Genomic DNA, 16,224 nt, shown 5'->3' with positions numbered 1-16,224 from the left:
ATCAAAGCATTTTATTTCTTTTTTTAAAAATTATTTATTTTATTTATTTATTTTTGACTGTGTCGGGTCTTTGTTGCTGTGCATGGGTTTTCTCTAGTTGCAGCGAGCGGGGGCTATTCTTCATTGCAGTATGTGGGCTTCTCATTGTGGTGGCTTCTCGTTGCAGAGCACGGCTCTAGGTGCGCGAGCTTCAGTAGTTGTGGCACGTGGGCTCAGTAGTTGTGGCTCGCAGGCTCTAGAGTGCAGGCTCAGTAGTTGTGGCGCACAACTATGTTGTGGCTTAGTTGCTCCTCTGCATGTGGGATCTTCCCAGACCAGGGATTGAACCTGTGTCCCCTGCATTGGCAGGCGGATGCCTAACCACTGCGCCACCAGGGAAGTCCCGCATTTTATTTCTTAAGGAACTACCAAAGCATTGCTTTGGGACAATAAACCAGCTCTATTAATGGGGATTTTTTTTTTTTTGGCTTTGTTTTTGTGTGTTTAGAAGTGATTCTGCTGTATCTCAGCAATGGTGGGAAAATATGCATTAGTGTCTATTTTTATATGTAACCTGCATTTATATCCATATATATGATTGGATAGTATCATGGAATATTGACTATCATATTCAAATGTCAGTACACAAGTATAGCTAAATATGAATGGCCTGTTGTCATTTTCTTATTTCCAAGCCCCCTAGCTACACTAACATGAGTTTTAAAATTTTCGTAGTCAGGATTTTATAATCCGCAACTGATATGTGTATGTTACAATGTTCTTTTTGTAAAAGTTAAAAATCCTGCTGTTGGTCTTTAACTGGAAATCCAAGCAAGGAAAAATTCATTTTTTTTCCCCCCTTCTTGTTAAGGGGGAAACAAATGACTTTGAGTTGTTGAAGAACCAGCTGTCAGATCCAGAGATAAAGGTAATTAATTTTGTGTTTGATTATTAGCAAAGTTGTTGCCACTTTGTAGAGACATTGGTTTGCACTTTTGGTCCTATTCCATTCTCTAGAGCTTGCTCTGTGATCCTTCTTTAATGGTTCTCAACCAGGGGCACTTTTGCCCCTGAGGTAAGTTGGTGATGAACTGGAGACTTTTTTTTTTTTTTTTTTGCGGTACGCGGGCCTCTCACTGTTGTGGCCTCTCCCGTTGTGGAGCACAGGCTCCGGATGCGCAGGCCCAGCAGCCATGGCCCACAGGCCCAGCCGCTCCGCGGCACGTGGGATCCTCCCGGACCAGGGCACGAACCCGCGTCCCCTGCTCGGCAGGTGGACTCTCAACCACTGCGCCACCAGGGAAGCCCATGGAGACATTTTTGATTGCCACAACTGGGAGAAGAGAAGAGTGCTACTGGCATCTAGTGAGTGGATGATAGGGATGCTGCTAAACATCCTACAATACACGTGGCAGCCCTTCACAGCAATGAATGATCTGGTCCCAAATGCCTGTAGTCCTGAGGTTGAGAAACCCTGCTTTAATTTTTCCTTTTTAGAACCTTTCTTCTATGCTGCATGCAACTCTCATGTCTCTCCAGTTCTAAAACAACAAAACAAAACAAAGAAACAACAGAAAATGACTTGTCTTTCAAACTACTACTCTTTCAGTGTTTTTGGAAATGGTTCAAGGTATACACCTGTCATGTAGTAACAACTCAGTAAATGTTATTTCCCTTTTCTTCCTTTATTGCCCAGTTTTGGAAAGAATAGTCTATTACTGTGGGCAGTGGCAGTTAAATTGCCTGGCATTAAAATCCCAACTCCATTGTTTCCCAGTGTGTGATATTGGGCATGTTGTTTAACCTCTTTGCCTCTGTTTTCCTTCTTGTAAAACCAGAGAAATGAGAGAAGTACTTTAAATGTAGCTGTTTTAAGAGGATCCAATGAGTTAATATACAAGAAGCATTTAGAACAGCCTCTGACTCAGAGGACTTTGTAATTGTTAGTTGTTGTTCCTGTTGACAGTCTGCAATTTCTCATTTCTCATTCATGTTTAAATCCACTGTTAAGTCCACTGCTGTATTTACTATGACAGAAGTTACCAGTGATTTCTTATGTGTTGATTTCAGTGGACTTCTTTTTTTTTTTTTTAAAGCCCCATAGTAATTCCTTGTAGCAGTTTATACAGTTGACTACCCATTTCTTAAAACCTTTCCTTCAAGACTTCCCTGGCGGTCCAGTGGTTAAGACTTAGCGCTTCCACTGCAGAGGGTGCAGGTTTGATCCCTGGTTGGGGAACTGAGATCCCACATGCTGCGTGGCGTGGCCAAAAAATAAAATGAAAAAACAAAACAAAAAACCCCTTTCCTTTGGTTTCTTTGATCTTCCTGTCTTCTTATCACTTATCTCTAATCATTTTCTTGACAGGTTCTTAAATTTGGCATTGATTGGATTTCTAATCTTAACCCTTTCCTCACTTTACAGATTCATCCTGTGTGTTTTCCTTATGCCCTCATGGCTTTGAAATTTATCTGTGTCCTGATAACTTCCAGATTTGCATCTATAGCTCAGATTGCTCTTGTGGGCTCCAGACCTGTTTCTTTCTTTCTTTTTTTTTAAATCTTAAAATTTTTATTTAATTTAATTTATTTTTTATCGAAGTATAGTTGAATTACAATGCTGTACAGATGTCTTAACTGCCAGCCCACAGGTGTTACAAGTGCCCTGAACTTAGCATTCTCTCTCTCCCAAACCCACGTCTGCAGCTTTCTTTATGTGCTTAAATGATTTATTGCTTACCTCTGTCTCAGCCTAAGTCATCTCTAAAGCACATTCTAAACATGTCATTGCCCTACTTCATGCCCACTGAAGAATAAAGGACCAGCTTCTTAGCATGGTCTGCAACAAATTTTCAGTGTTCAGTCCCACTAGATACTTTATTTCTTAAATTTGCCATTTCTTTTCATCTTTAGGGCTTTGCATGTGCCTTTTTTTTTCTGGCTGTAAGAGGTCCTCTGTATCTACTTTGTTTGCTACCTATTTGAGCATGGGCTCTGGTTACATAGCCTCCCTCCCTTACTGGCTTTGTGACTGAGGGCAAGTTACTGCATTTCAGTGCCTCAGTATCCCCAGCTATAAAATGGGAACCAGTGGTAGTACCTATCTCATGGAGCGGTTGTAAGGATTAAACGAGTTAATATACGTTAAAGTCTTAGAATAATGCCTTGCACATAGTTAGTCTTATATTAGTGTTTATTATTATTATTACTGTAATTATAAAACTCCTACTCTTTGAGATCCAACTGCAATATCATTTTCACCAATGAACTTTCTCAGGTTCTGTCTAAGCACATGGTTGTTCATTCAGTCCATACCCTACACTGCCAGCAGATCTTTCTAATTGTAAATTTGGCTTACAAGGACTTCACTGATTTGTCTGGCCCCTCTTTGCTCCCCAGATTTATCTGTTGGCTTGCTTGCTCACGATATAGTCCAGCCATACTGAACTACTTTTGGTTTTCTGAAGACATGCTTTTACCTCTGTAAAGTATAGAGCCCCCAAGAATACTCACTCTGTTTAAAGACAATGGAAGCATCACTTCTTTAGAGCTTTCTTTAAAGACCTGTGCATTCTTCCACAGGTACGAAGAACCACATTCTTTGTGTTCGGCTGTATTTTATATCAGCACATCTCCTTGGGATTTTGACAGACCAAGAATCACATCATTTGTGTCCACATTAGTTCAGAGGAGTGTTAAAATAATTTGTTTCTAATAATAGTTCAGTACTAAAGCACCAAAGTCTCTGACTGGTTTACTTTAAAAAGTGGAGCAGTTTAAATGTTGTCCTTATAATTTTGTTGTACTTGTTTTAGTGGGAAAGTGACAGGATAGAGCCAACTTATTTTTATTTGTGTGTAACTTAGCTTGTCTTCTCTGTTTCAGGCCTTGTTATCCTTAATGACTGTGGACATTATGAAGTTACTGTAGTGCAAATGAGTTGCGACTTACTTTATTTTATTACCAGGTTACTTAGGGTTCATCAGTAAATAGTCAGTGTCATTGAGGTTTGTCACATAGATAATGCATAGGAAGCACTCACTGGTGAACCAGTGGGGGAAGCGTGGGGAGCTTCTTCATGTGGGGCAAGGCATTGTGGGAAAGTGGGCAGAGCGTTGATCTAGGCGGACAGGTTTTTTTTTTTTTAAACATCCTATTGGAGTATAATTGCTTTACAATGGTGTGTTAGTTTCTGCTTTATAACAAAGTGAATCATCTATACATATACATACATCCCCATATCTCCTCCCTCTTGCGTCTCCCTCCCATCCTCCCTATCCCACCTTTCTAGGTGACCACAAAGCACTGAGCTGATCTCCTTGTGCTATACAGCTGCTTCCCACTAGCTATCTGTTTTATATTTGATAGTGTATATATGTCCATGCCACTCTCTCACTTCGTCCCAGCTTACCCTTTCCCCCTCCCCGTGTCCGCAAGTCCATTCTCTACGTCTGTGTCTTTATTCCTGTAGGTGGTCAGGTTTGAACCTAGTTTTTTACTGGTTTGGTTGGGCAAATTGCTTATTAATCTTTCTTAGGCTCAGTTGCCTCAGCTGTAAAATGGGAATAACAGTAATCCATTTGCAGCATTGTTAGGATTCGGAAAAGGTATATGCGTACGGTGTTGGGCACCGTGCCTGGCACATGGTGTGTTCTCACTAAATGACACTCCCTATAAGTAGTCTGCTGCTGTAGGTCCAGCCCTGTCTGCTAATAGTTTATCACTGCAGGTTCAACACTGTCTGTTTGTAGTCTGTTGCTAAAGGTACAACACCATATGTCTCTTTCCCCTACTGAGTCTTAGTCAGCATTAACCATTTTCTTTAAAAAATTAGGGCCTTTTTTTTTTTTTTCTTTTTTGGCTGTGCTGCCCAGCTTGCGGGGTCTTAGTTCCCCAACCAGGGATTGAATCCGTACCCTCAGCAGTGAAAGCCACTGGACCACCAGGGAATTCCCCAAAATTAGGGGCTTTAATTTTTTTCTTGTGTATGCTGTATATATGCATGAATACAAACAGTATCTTTATTAAATATAACTGATATCTTATTCTCTACATGGCTTTTTTGTATTGCTATTTAGGTTTTCCCATGTCACTAAAAGTATTATGAATAGTAATTTTATTGTCTGAAAAATATTTAATGGAGTAGTGGAACCATCATTTATATAGAACACATTTTAATTCATTTAAACCCATTTGAAGGTTGGGTTAAGAAAAAGTTACATTTATTGATGACTCTAGTTAATCAGCTTAGATGAATGTTGTCAACATGCTCGCAGGTCAGCATGAGTATAGAGGAAGTAGAGGTACTTGTTGGTCATTGTGGTCTTAGAATATTTGAATCTGTTACAATTCTTTAGTTTAAAGAAGTCCCAGGTGTCAGCATTTGAGGTGTTCTCACTTTTCTAGGGCAAACAAAAGTGATTAGAATTAAGTATTGCATTTGATTCTTTTTCCTGTATATCAGTTATTATATTACTTTAAAAAAAAGGAAAATTTATTGTAACATCTTTTTCCATTTTGATACAAACTAAGAAGTTTTCACCCCAACTTTGGCCTAAGTCCAAGTTTGTGACATTTTTTTCCCTCAATTTAAATTTTTTTTTTTTTTTGATGTGGACGGTTTTTTCTTTAAGTCTTTATTGAATTTGTTACACTGTTGCTTCTGTTTTATGTTTTGGTTTTTTGGCCACGAGCAATGTGGGATCTTAGCTCCCTGACTAGGGATCGAACCCGAACCCACACGCCCTGCATCATAAGGTAAAGTCTTAACTACTGGACAACCAGGAAAGTCCCTAAATATTGTTGATAGATGATCAATGCCAGATAGCTATCATTTCTCTGTTATTTGAGAGAATTTGTGATTTTGAACGTACTTTTCTTTGTTTAACTTAAGGATGACCAGATCATTAACTGGCTGCTGGAATTCCGTTCCTCCATCGTGTACTTGACAAAAGACTTTGAGCAGCTTATTAATATTCTGTTGGTAAGTTCGCCATTTATTTCATCAACTATTATATGTAATTCAGTACTTCGAAAATAGTATATATTGTATCAGTAAAATGTTCCTTTTGTCTTTCTTTCTCTCCCACCTCTAGAGGTTGCGGTGGTTAAATAGAAGTCAGACAGTGGTGGAGGAGTATTTAGCTTTCCTTGGTAATCTTGTATCAGCACAGACTGTCTTCCTTAGACCATGTCTCAGCATGATTGCTTCTCATTTTGTACCTCGTAAGTGGCTGCTCTTTGCTTGTTTTGATTTTTATTTTTTTAAATATCTCTATTAAAAAGTTACCTTCCCACTATATTTTGGAGATTATGCCACCATGGAAGATTCCAGGATGCTTATTGGCAGCAGTTCTGGTACATGTCTGTCCCCTATAATGACCTCTGTGGAAGTGTCTAGATTCATTTGTTGCTATGATTTTTATGGATTGTAATTTGCTTTAGTGAGCTTCTGACGAAGTCTTGGAACTCAGGGATTTTTAGCTACTTAAACCTCCTGCCCCCATTGTAAATTTTATTGTATTAAGTTTGGACAATGGAAAAATCGCTTTTTTATGTAGCTGTTGATTGTTTAGATCAATATTAGAAGAATAACATATTTCCTTTTTTCTTCAAAAGCCCGAGTGGTCACTAAGGAAGGTGACATAGATGTTTCGGATTCTGATGACGAAGATGATAGTAAGTATAAGGAGGATTAAAGCGAAAACTGCCTCCTGTGTCTTAGTGAATGCATGCTGAATGCTAAAGTATCCTGGCACCTCCAGGACTTAATCTAATATGTAGACTGCAACAAAAGGCAACCTTAGATGGAATCATTTTGTTATATTTAATGTTAATGTGCAATCAGTTGCCCTTAATGGCATTATTTATAGTCTTCGTTGATAGTCGGTCATGGAGAAAACTCTTGAAATTATTATTTTGCTGACACATGATTCAGTTTTGGTTAGCAGGCATTTTTAGACTTAGGTAGATAATTGTTCAGTTTTCAGTTTTATCTTCATGCTCATACTCTCCCTTTTCACCTTGTAGATCTTCCTGCAAATTTTGACACATGTCACAGAGCCTTACAAATAATAGCAAGATATGTCCCATCGTGAGTATACTTTGGTTACTTATTTTGAATTGTGGTGTTTAAGTCTCAAGAAAATTATGATTGGTTAGTAGAAAATTGTAAAATGTTCATAGCATCAAAACTGAAGTTATATGCTGCATATTTTTTGTATCCTGTTGATATCAGATCACATTCTACAAAAAATAGCATTTCAGTTCTCTATTCATTGTCTTTAACTATTTTTCAAAACTTGTATGCAAATTCTCCCCTCCAGCTTTTTATGGTGGTTAGAATTTTGCTTTTATCTTCAACAGACACGATATCCAAAACTTTTCAGTGAGAAGCCCCTGCGTTTGTGCCATGCCATATGAATAAAAATCAGTTCTAAGAAAATCTTTTAAGGTGTGTAGGTTTCTTTTGGAGGGGTGAACTTCAAATTCCCCCAGTAAGTTTAGCAAATAAGCTAACTTTAAAAAGTCCAAGTTGATAATTTTTTAAAATAATATATATGTGCAGTGATTTTAAACTGAAGCTCTTCATTAAACTTTTGTGGAAAAAAGGATCCCCCCTTTAATTTGCTGTTGATATCAAACTTAATAGAAGCTTATTTTTCCCCAAGTTGTTACTGATTTTCTCTGAAGCCATGCATTTATTTTCAGTTCCAATTGCTTGAAGTAGGAGTTACTGTTTGCCTCCTGTATCTATATTTGCTCTTAGAATGGAAATGTTAGCCTTCCAAGAAAGTCCAGTTAACATGGATTGGTTGCATGTTTTTTCTTTTTAAAATAGAACACCATGGTTTCTTATGCCGATACTGGTGGAAAAATTTCCGTTTGTTCGAAAATCAGAGAGAACATTGGTAAGAAATCTTTTCATGGGGGAAACTAATGGAAAAGTTGTTTTTTGTTATGTAGTTTTAGCTGAGTTTAGGTCTTTTTCTTAAAAGTTGTTTTGTCTGCTGAATTTTAAACTTAAGGCTAAGAATTTGACTCAGATTCCTTTCTTAGCAAGCGACTGACTGAGGGTTCTCAGTGCCTTTTCTCTTATTCCTACGTGCAAGTCAAAGGCAGAGTCCATTTCAGAAATATCTAAATAGGCTTAATGCTTACACAGATGGGAATTACTAGAAGATAATAGTTCATTTAGTACCAATTATAAACATGCTTTATTTAAACATGAAGGCAGAGCCTTCTATAGATGAAGTCTTAAGTTTTTTGTGTAATATTTAGATCATCTGCCTAACTTTCAATAGTGGTTCCCTTTTAAGCATAGATTATTTTTTCCTAAATAATGTATTACAGGTATCAAATAAGGAGTTAATAACTTTTGCTGCTATTTGTGATGGTGTGCTTCAAGTGGAGTATTACAAATTCTGTATCTCTTATGAACATAGTTGCAAAAATTCTCAACAAAATACTAGAAAATTGAACCTAACAACATATGAAAGGAATTATGCACCATTATCAAATGAAATTTATCCTAGGAATGCAAGGTTGATTTAATACCTCAAAACCAATTAGTATACTGTATCAGAATAAATGATAAATACCACATGGTCATCTCAATGGATGGAAAAACACCAAAACCCTTTTATGACAAAAATAGAAGGGAACTTTCTCAACCTGATAAAAGGCATCTATGAAAAATTCACAGCTAACTTTATACTCAATAATGAAAGACTGAAGCCTTTCCCCTAAGATAAGGAACAAAACAAGGATGTCCACTTTTGCCATTTCTGGTCAGTATTATTCTAGAGGTTCTAGCCAGGTGAGTTAAGCAACAAAAAGAAAAAGGCATCCAGGTGGGAAAGGAAGAAGTAAAACTATCTCTATTTGCAGATGACATGATCTTACATATAGAAAAATCCTAAGGAATCCACAAAAACAGTAGAGGTAATAAATGAGTTCAGTATAGTCACAGAATATAAGATTAATGTATAAAAACTTGTTGTACAGGACAGTGGGGAAAAGAATAGTCTTTTCAACAGTTAGTTCTGGGACAAGAGTATGTTCACATGCAAAGAATGAAATAGGACTTATTACACCATATACAAAATTGAACTCAAAGTGGATAAAACTCTTAGAAAATAGATGAAAATATTTGTGACCTTGGATTAGACAACCATTTCTAGATATACCACAAGCAGCCGTAGAAGTAGTTAAATTGGATTTCATCAAAATTAAAAACTGTTGTGCTTCATAGGACACCTTTAAGAAAATGAAAAGACGACTTAAAATGGGGAAATACTTGCAAATCGTGTATCAGATAAAGGCCTTGTATCTAGAGTATATAAATAACTCTTAATAATGAAAAGTCATATAACCCAATTTAAAAATGGACAAAGGGTCTGAATAGGTGTTTCTCCAAAATAATCATACAAATGGCTAATGAGCACATGAGAAACTCAGCATCATTAGCCATTAGGGAAATGCAAGTCAAAACCATGAGATATTGTTTCTTACCAACTAGGATGGCTGTACTCAAAAAGATAGATAATTGCACATGTTGGCAAGGATGTGGAGAAACCAGAACCCCCCTACCCTGCTGGTGGGAATGTAAAATGGTAAATGGTGCAGCTACTTTGGAAAACAGTCTTACAGTTCCTCAAAAAGGTTAAATGTAGAATTGCCATATGACCTAGCATTTCCGCTGCTAAGTATATACCCAAGAGAAGTAAAAATATATGTCCACCTGAAAACTTTTACATGAATATTCAAGGCAGCATTATTCATAGTAGCCAAAATATGGAAACCAAATGTTTAGCAGCTTATGAATAAACAGAGTGTGCTATGTCTATACATTGGAATATTATTCAGCAATAAAAAAAGAATAGTTTACTTGCTGCAACATGAATGGACCTTGAAAACATTATGCTAAAACACCACATGTTGTAAGATTCCACTTATATGGAATGTCTGTACTAGGCAAATTCATAGAGAAAGAAAGTAGACCAGTGGTTACCTAGGGCTGAGAGGAGGTACATTATTAGAAGATACAAGGTTTTTTTTTAGGATGATGAAAATGTTCTAAAATTGATTATGGTGATGGTTACACAACTCTGTGAATATACTAAAAACTATTGAATTGTACACTTTATAAATAGGTGAATTTTATATGAATTATATCTCAACAAACCTTTAAAAACACTGTAGAAATATACAAATCACAAACTTAATTTACTGGGGGTAATTAAATTATACTAGTATTGTGTATATAAACAGTGTTGTTTCTATGTTGCTTGATAGTCTTTTCTGTTTGAATAGTTGAAACTAAAGATTGTGTAATGTTTTGCTTGCATAATTATGAAACATTTATTCTCTGTTGAAATGTTCATCTTTTTATGTTTTAGGAGTGTTATGTTCATAACTTACTAAGGATTAGTGTGTATTTTCCGACCTTGAGACATGAAATTCTGGAGCTTGTTATTGAAAAGCTGCTCAAGTTGGACGTAAGTATTGTGTAATCTGTTTTTCTCTTTGATTTTTATTTATTAAATAGTGTTATAGTATTTGTTATCATAATATTTGAAACAGTAGTAGCAACAATGGAAAAAAATCCACAGTTCCACCTTTGATTCATTTCTTTGAACATTTCTTGAACATTTCTTTGAGCATTGATGTGCTGATGTTTATAGACAGTCCCATCTCTCATGGTTGGGGAACAAGGCATTAATTAAATAGTCACGTAAATGGAAAAGTACAGTTGTGGTAAATGCTGTGAATGGAACACATGCGTTATGAGCTAGAAAACCTGATGTAGTCAGAAGAAGTTGGAAATGCATACCTAAGGAAGTTATTTGGGGATTCTTTATACTTTTTTTAAAGAGGCTTGCAATAAGCTGCAGTGGGAATGAGAAAGTGATGGATTCTGGTGACGTGGCGAGGAAAGGTCCTTGAGACTGTATTGGAAGTAGGGGAGTAGAAGGTAAGGGAAAGGAACCCTTCAAAGGTAGCTCCCTGTGGAATGAAAGTTTGGTGTTGCGGTAACAGTAATAAGAAACGTTAGGAGGAAGTTGCAGGATGATGAGTTCCATTTTGGATGGATTGAGGTGCAGGTGGGGAGCTAGATGGAGAATATTCACCAAGCAGTTGTAGCTGCAGGTAGGGGACTGAGAATGAGGCCAACAGGAGAGAGGAAGTGAGATCGGAAATGAGAGGAAAATCAAGAGTCTGGATACCCAGGGAGGATCTGGAGGGAGGAAGGCTTTAGTAGGCAGCATGAGACTTTTTAAAAAAATATTTTATTTATTTATTTATCATTATTTATTTATTTATTTTTGCCTGCGTCGCGTCTTAGTTGGCAGCATGCGGGATCTTTGTTGCGGCATGCGGTATCTTTTGTTGCGACGCGTGGACTTCTCTCTAGTTGTGGTGTGCGGGTTTTCTCTCTCTAGGGATGTACGGGTGTTCTCTATATAGTTGTGGCGCGCAGTTCCAGAGTGCGTGGGCTCTGTAGTTTGCAGAATGCAGGCTCTCTAGTTGTGGTGCACAGGCTCAGTTGCCCCGTGGCATGTGGGATCTTAGTTCCCTGACCAGGGATCGAACCCACGTCCCCTGCATTGGAAGGCGGATTCTTTACCATTGGACCACCAGGGAAGTCCCCTATTGCTGAGCTTTTTAAGGAGGATGAGAAAAGCAAAGTCCTTGGGTTTGGTGTTTAGGATGTAGTCTATTGCTGGAGAGAGCATGGATGGTTAGGAAGTGGGGCTGCTAGAGACCTGGTGAGGGTTTGTGGTGTAAAGGGGGGATGAGGCGGGGTGAGAGACATATTTCAGGGTTGGGGAGACTTGAGGTTTGTGGACTAAGGAAATAGGAGTTGATGGGAAGAGCATTGATTCTGTAGGAGGTCTAGGAAGGGCTGGAGGTTGGGTGGGCTGGCACATTGCTCACTTGGAGTTAAACCTCTCTGGTCAACTGCATAAATATATGCTTATGGAACATTTTAGAGTATATTTAGGAAGAAGGTCATTTATAGACAGTTGAAAAGGCATGATTTGAGTGGTATGTTAAACGAGATATCTGAAGGGTTATATAGCCAAATAAATATTCATTAATTCAAATTGATTGCATTTAATAATTTTCTCCTCAGTTGATTGATGATATGCTTCTTATACACCATGCGTGTGTCTTGTGCATAGTTAGAGTTGGAATAAACGTTGAGTTTGTTGAAGCTATCTGTTTTAGACCAACATAGCACAGTTCATATTAATTTTATGTACATATGTAGTACAGGGAGCTTAATTTATAATCTTGTAAATTTCTCCGTGACCCAGACCCATTTATAGGTTTGCATTGTGATTGTTTATTGAGTTACAGTGCTATATAGGGTGCTAATATGGACATCTTTAAAGCATGTGTATCAGATGAATTTGAAGTCCCTGAATAATGTAGTTATATTTTAAATGCTTTTATTCTTTTTTTTTTCTTTGTTGTAATGTAGGTGAATGCATCCCGGCAGGATATTGAAGATGCTGAGGAAACAGCAACTCAGACTAGTAGTGGAACAGATGCCACAGAAGGGCTCTTTAATATGGTCAGCATTTATTAATGAAATCAGACATACGCAGTTCACAGTCCCAGGGGGTGGGAAGAAACAGCTAATGGCTTCTCACCTTCTTCAAGGCTTTGAATTAAAACAGTAGTTCAGCAAACTTGAAAATGATTTTTTAAATGAGTAGTTTGCTTTTTTGTTGCTTATTGACTAGTAGAGCTTATTTCCAAGGCTTTGAATTTGGGTTTCGTGAAGTATGTTTCATTTTTATTCTTCTGTTTGTTCTTTGTTTTTTTGTAAACCACATATTGTTTGTGAAAGAGTGATAAATGGAAAAGCATACCAATGTAACTTCTGTGTTTTACAAACTGTATACCTTAATGCAGTGCTTCTCTACCTGGGGCAGTGTCTTCAGTTGGGTTCACCGGGAGGAAAGCCTGAGATGGGGATTCAGGTGCCCTTGGGACAAAGGGCGTGAGGAAGCTGGAAAAGGCAGGGGAAGGAACTAAGTGAGAGTTCGGTCTCAGTTGGAAAGCAGCTCCAGCCTGATCCCCCGCAGAAGCTCTGGAGCGTGAGTTGCAGGATAGAGTTAGTCCTACCTTGAGACCAGAGAGATGGCCTCCTGTGACCTCATGTCAGTCCTGATAGGGAAGGAATGGGAGCAGCAAGGGCATTTCTCTGGAGAAGGGGGGCAGCTGTGAGCTGTCAGCAGCCAATACTCATAGCAGCTCAGGGATGGGCGCCCTGTCCTGGGAAAGGAAACCTGGCACCAACAGTGGGTGCCAGGAGCTGGGGGAAATCTGTGATGTTTGCATGGCCACACTGTAAATGGGTGTCTAAATGAGAATAAGAGGCTGAATCTGTGCTTTCATTTTGAATTCCACGGGTGGTTCTGACTCACACCTCTGGTTGAGAGCCCCTGCCTGGAAAGGTCTTTGTGTATTTTCTTTTATCTTTTAAAGGAAACGATTACCTCAGAATTTTCTCACTAAACTACTTTTACTGAGGCATTTCATGTTAGTTTTTACTTTACTTTCAAAGGACGAAGATGAAGAAACTGACCGTGAAACAAAGGCCGATCCAGGAATGCTTGATCAGATGGTCCATCCTGTAGCTGAACGCCTGGACATCCTGCTGTCTTTACTTTTGTCCTACATTAAGGATGTCTGCTATGTAGATGGTAACAACCTGTAGTAGTCACAGTAACCGCTGCTTTGTTGAACACCTACAATGCACTGTGCTGGGTATTTTTCATACTTTAGTACTGATAGAAATCCGGTCAAAAAATCACTGTTTTGAGTATGAGGAAGAGAAGGTTTAGAGAGATTGTTACTTGCCAACATGACATAGCTTGAGAATAGTGGGACTGGGATTCAGGCTTAGTTATGTTTGTCTTCAGAGCCCTTGATGATATTTTCACCGATTACTGTATTGAAAGCTTATATATGGAGTTTGGACAGTTTTAGGCGGACCTCAAGTTCAAGACATTTAAGAAATGGTATAGTAGACGTTGATACATGGTACTTGGTGTTCCGTATTGAATTTAGAGAGTCTAGGTACTTTGGTTTTGCCAGGTGTTGGTACTGTAGTGAACAAATTGATATGCTTCTTGCCCTTACAGAATTTTTAGTCTAGAGGCTTTGCCTCATAATAGGACTGCCATTCAGTCCTATTATTAGGACTTGAATCTGAATTAATATGTTACTACTCTAACTTTTTTGCTGTTATAAAAATAATACATATTGATTAGAGAAAATTTGGAGAATACAGGAAAGGATTTACAAAGTTTATACAGCCACATTCTTACTATTTGGAGAACTGTTATTAGCATTTTTTTTTCTTTTCTGTTTGTATGGGTATATGTGTTTTTCTCAGTGAATTTGGGGATCACACTATATGTAGTATTTTATAATCTTCCCTTTTCACCTCTTGTGAACATTTTCTCATACCATTCACTGTTCTTCTAAAATAGTTATATGGATTTAACTGGTTTCTTATTTTTTTTCTCCCCCTGCTTTTTTTGCCATTATAAATAACAGTATAATGAACATCCTTGTATATATATTGTCAATTATTTGCTTGTGATAAATTTCTAGCAGTAGAATTACTGGATCAGAGGGCTTCTGCTTCTAAATGGCAGTTTTACAATGTGTGGCATCACAGTAGTGTGTATGAGATGAGAGCCTGCTTCCTTGCTAGTGCTGGGTTATTGTAATTAAAAAGGGAACTCTGTACAAAATAAAGATGGCATTCCCACCACCACCCCATCCCCCGTAGCTTAATAGATGATGTATGTCTTAATGGTGGTGTTTGCTTTTTACAAATTTGGTAAATGAAACTGGTAGCTTGAAAATAATGTCTTTATAAAACTGAAACGCCAAATTTTCTTCGTAGGTAAGCTTGATAACAACAAAACAAAGGATTTATATCGAGATCTCATAACCATCTTTGACAAACTCCTGTTGCCCACCCATGCCTCTTGCCATGTGCAGTTTTTCATGTTTTACCTCTGTAGCTTTAAATTGGTGAGTATGTCATTCACATTATTGTAGTTTATTTTATTCTTTCCCAGAATTTCCCCTTAAAAAGTGGGGGGTGGAGGGAGGTGTGGAATAGAGACCATGAGGTATTTCTTTGTCTTGAGCTCATTTTACTTAGTGCCCCTGATGAAATAACAAGCCCTTTTTCAACCCGTGGAAAGAGCAGAGGGCATTGCTGCTGCCTGTCAGCTTAAGCTGAGTGCTCTGAAAATGTCATCCTGCATTTGGTCCACTAGGTGGTGCCCTTCCCTTTAATTCAAGCTTTTATTAAAATCTCGTAAGGGATATTTAACTGTTTATTTTCTTTATTCTCTTTCAGTTGATCTTAACTAGCCCAAACTAAATTTTTAATCTAGGATTTAAAAACATTAGACTTTGTTTTTCTATTTTGAGAACAAAGCAAAACAAAAGAACACAGGACTCTTCTTTGCAACTATTTTGTAGCTTCCTAGAATAGTCCAGGAGAGTATTGGTCATGGATAGAAAGGTTAAACTTAATCTGCCCCAAAGCATGTGTTAGTGGGTTTTGAAAAGAGCTATTTGGGAGAAGTTGGAGGTTGCATCCTTTGTTGAAAAGAAGCAAATTGGTCTGTTTTTTTCCTACAATTAGCATAATTAGTCAAATGCCAACTATATTTATTTATTTTAAAATATTTATTTTGGCTGCACCAGGTCTTCGTTGCAGCATGCAGGATCCTTTAGTTGCGGCATGTGGTCTCGTATTTGGGGCATGTGTGTGGGATCTGGTTCCCTGACCAGGGATCGAACTCGGGCCGCCTGCATTGGGAGCTCAGGGTCTTACCCACTGGACCACTAGGGAAGTCCCACCGACTATACTTTAGTCTCTATTTCTGGTTAAGTTTGATATGTGCAGTCTGAAAGGTACTGCAGAAGGGGTTCCCATGTGAGTGTGGTTAATCATTGGTTTCCAATTATGGCTAAATATCAGAATCACTTACATAGCTTTATTTATTTGCTTTATTTTTGGCTGCGCCACTTAGCTTTTGGGATCTTACCTCCCTGACCAGGGATAGAACCTGGGCCCTGGCAGTGATAGCACCGAATCCTAACTACTGGACCACCAGAGAATTTCCTAACAGAGCTAACAGAGTTTTGGTGGATCCCAAAGCCCTGTCACAAATTTGTAGGGTTCCAAAGCCCTGA

General features: G+C 38.1%; 1 protein-coding gene across 7 annotated transcripts in view; it reads left to right on the top strand.

The window, feature by feature from the left end:
- The window catches only part of RRN3 (RNA polymerase I transcription factor RRN3), a 29,117-nt gene that overhangs the window by 2,492 nt on the left and 10,401 nt on the right, over positions 1 to 16,224 (top strand). For 5 of the 7 annotated variants that reach the window (XR_016387808.1, XR_016387809.1, XM_022552208.2 and 2 more), the window contains exons 3-12: positions 851 to 907; positions 5,873 to 5,962; positions 6,075 to 6,204; positions 6,598 to 6,657; positions 7,009 to 7,072; positions 7,820 to 7,889; positions 10,380 to 10,478; positions 12,470 to 12,562; positions 13,562 to 13,700; positions 14,915 to 15,045. Coding sequence is in view for 5 of the 7 variants with exons in the window: in XM_022552208.2 (XP_022407916.1) it covers positions 851 to 907; positions 5,873 to 5,962; positions 6,075 to 6,204; positions 6,598 to 6,657; positions 7,009 to 7,072; positions 7,820 to 7,889; positions 10,380 to 10,478; positions 12,470 to 12,562; positions 13,562 to 13,700; positions 14,915 to 15,045 (933 nt within the window). In the remaining 2 variants the exon portion in view is untranslated. The remainder of the gene's footprint in view (positions 1 to 850; positions 908 to 5,872; positions 5,963 to 6,074; positions 6,205 to 6,597; positions 6,658 to 7,008; positions 7,073 to 7,819; positions 7,890 to 10,379; positions 10,479 to 12,469; positions 12,563 to 13,561; positions 13,701 to 14,914; positions 15,046 to 16,224) is intronic. The other 2 variants (XM_089896124.1, XM_089896122.1) reach the window with 1 other exon arrangement.

Source organism: Delphinapterus leucas, chromosome 15 (assembly GCF_059928025.1).
Source record: "Delphinapterus leucas isolate spDelLeu-1000000601 "Yukka" chromosome 15, BTC_Dleu_Yukka2, whole genome shotgun sequence".
Lineage (NCBI taxonomy): Eukaryota > Metazoa > Chordata > Mammalia > Artiodactyla > Monodontidae > Delphinapterus > Delphinapterus leucas.
Note: the sequence above shows the minus strand (reverse complement) of the source record. Positions and strands in the feature narration are given on the sequence as shown.